At 33.3% G+C, this 2,500-nt stretch overlaps 1 protein-coding gene and 1 long non-coding RNA gene across 2 annotated transcripts in view; one reads left to right on the top strand and one right to left on the bottom strand.

The window, feature by feature from the left end:
- Positions 1-2,500, bottom strand: part of LOC123500775 (potassium channel subfamily K member 5-like) — a 49,037-nt gene that overhangs the window by 5,714 nt on the left and 40,823 nt on the right. Inside the window, 1 exon segment of the mRNA XM_045249396.1 lies at positions 2,126-2,274. Within this exon segment, the coding sequence (XP_045105331.1) occupies positions 2,126-2,274 (149 nt within the window).
- LOC123500918 overlaps positions 1-2,500 on the top strand; it is a 22,486-nt gene that overhangs the window by 9,319 nt on the left and 10,667 nt on the right. The window lies entirely within an intron of this gene.

The raw sequence follows: 2,500 nt of genomic DNA, 5'->3' as shown, positions 1-2,500 counted from the left end.
GGTGTGCTATTGCGTGTGTTTTGGGTGTTGACAGGGTGTTGCTGGATGTTGTGGGGTGTTGTGGTGTGTTGTAGTCTGTTGTGGGGTGTTTTTGGGGGTTTTGGAGTGTTTGGTGGTGTTTGATGTGTTTTGTGGTGTTTTGGTGTGTTTTGTGTGGTGTTTGATGGTGTTGAGATGTGTTTTGGGGTATTGTGGTGTGTTATGGTGTGTTTTGGTGTGTTTAGAGATCTGGTTTTGGGTGTTGTGGGATGTTTTGGGGTGTTATTGGATGTTGTGGGGTGTTTAGAGATGTTTTAGGGGTGTTTTGGGGTGTTTTAAGGATGTTTAGAGGTGTTTTAGGGGTGTTTTGGGGTGTTTTAGGGACGTTTTAGGTGTGTTAAAAGGTGTTGATGAGTATCCAGAGGTGTTGAGGGCATGTAGATAGGGTGTAGGTAGATGTAGTAGGTGTTGAATTAGTGTAGAGGTGTAGAGTGGTGTTGATGAGGTGTAGATGGGGTGTGGGAAGAAGGGAGGGGGTGCATAACTCTTGTAAGGAATGCGTGTATGTATAGAGAGAGAGAGAGAGAGAGAGAGAGAGAGAGAGAGAGAATGACATAAGTGGATAAGTGGTTTGGAAAGTGTAGGTGGGTGTACTACTACTACTACTACTACTACTACTACTACTACTACTACTACTACTACTACTACTACTACTACTACTATTATTTCTCCTGAGATAATTGGATACGAGAGAAAAGGAAAAAGAAAACGAGAATAAGAAAAAAACTAAGTAAATTTAATATGACAGAAAAAGAAAGAGAAAGAAGAATAAAACTTTAATTAAAATGTTTACTTATTACCAAAACAAGAAAAGAGAAGAATAGAAGGAAAAGAAAGAAAAAATAGATGAAATTACCAAAAAAATGAAAGAGAAAAAGAAACGATATTAAAATTTTTTCACATTAACAAAAGAAAAATGAAATAGAAAAATAAAAATGAAAAGAGAAAAATCACAATGTATTCACAAATTAAATACCAGGAAAATAATAATAATGAATGAAGGAATAAGAATAAAGAGAGAGAGAGAGAGAGAGAGAGAGAGAGAGAGAGAGAGAGAGAAAAACACAAATTAAAATGTTGACGTATTATGAAAAAAAAGAAAGAAAGAAAGAAAAGAAAAAATATTCACGTATTATGAAAAAGAAAGAAAGAAAAGAAAAAAATATTGATGTATGAAAAAAAGAAAAGAAAAAAAAAATTGACGTATTGTTAAAAAAAAGGAGAAAAAAGTATTGACGTATGAAAAAAAAGAAATGAAAAAAATATTGACGTATGAAAAAAGGATGAAAAGAAAAAATATTGACGTTTATGAAAAAAAATTGAAAAAAAAAAAAAATATTGACGTATAAAAAAAAAAAATGAAAAAAAAAAAACAAAAAAAAAAATTTACGTATTATGAAAAAAAAGAAAAAAAATATTGACGTATTATGAAAAAAAGAAAGAAAAAATTGATGTATGAAAAAAAAAAGAAAAAATATTGACGTGATTATGAAAAAAAAATGAAAAAAGAATAAAGAAAAAAAATATTCACGTATTATGGAAAAATATTCAAAAATATGAAAAATATTGAAATGAAAGAAAAGAAAAGAAAAAAATATTGACGTATTATGAAAAATAGAAAAAAAATTAAAGAAAAGAAAAAACAACAAGTTGAGATAATGATGCAAGAAAAACTTAAAATTACCACAGAAATAAAAAAAAAAGAAAGAAAGAAAGAAAAAGAAAGAAAACACTTAAAACGATCATATATCAACAAAAGAAAGAAAGAAAGAAAGAAAGAAAGAAAATGAAAGAAAATGCAGTTAAAATTACCAAAAAAAAAAAAATAAATAGAGAGAGAGAGAGAGAGAGAGAGAGAGAGAGAGAGAGAGAGAGAGAGAGAGAGAGAAATTAAATAAAGAGAGAAAATCAAACAAGAAGTGAAATAATGAAGAAAAAAAAATAAAGAGAGGAAATTAAACCATCAAATAAAGATAATGAAGAGAAATAAAGAGAGAAAAATAAAGCAAATAAAGATAATGAAGTGAGAAATAGAGAGAAAATGAAACAAACAGGTAGAAATAATGCATTGTTTGTCGTTTGGTACCTTGGCAGTGAGGTAAACACGTTCCATACGCGAGGAGAGGAGGTCAGTGGACTTGGCCAGCAGGATACAGGTGAGAGGCACGCCCACCAGGCAGTACAGCACGCAGAAGATCCTACCGGGGGGCGTGGTGGGGTAAATGTGCCCGTATCCTGCAGGGGAAGTGAGGGGAAAGAGAGGGGAGCGGTTAGTTCAGGGTTGAGGGGAGGTATAATGTGGTGGAGGGGTAAGGGGAGTGTGTGGGGAGGTGAGGGTAGGGGAAGGGTTGTGGGGGGGAGGGGTAGTGGAGGGAAGTGTTCATTTTAGAGAAGCGGCGAATGTGGGCGGACTTAATTGAGGTGTTTAAAATGTTCCGGGGCTTTGATAACGTCATTGTGA

Source organism: Portunus trituberculatus, chromosome 8 (genome assembly GCF_017591435.1).
Source record: "Portunus trituberculatus isolate SZX2019 chromosome 8, ASM1759143v1, whole genome shotgun sequence".
In the NCBI taxonomy this organism is placed as follows: domain Eukaryota; kingdom Metazoa; phylum Arthropoda; class Malacostraca; order Decapoda; family Portunidae; genus Portunus; species Portunus trituberculatus.
This window is presented reverse-complemented; position numbering and strand designations above follow the sequence as displayed.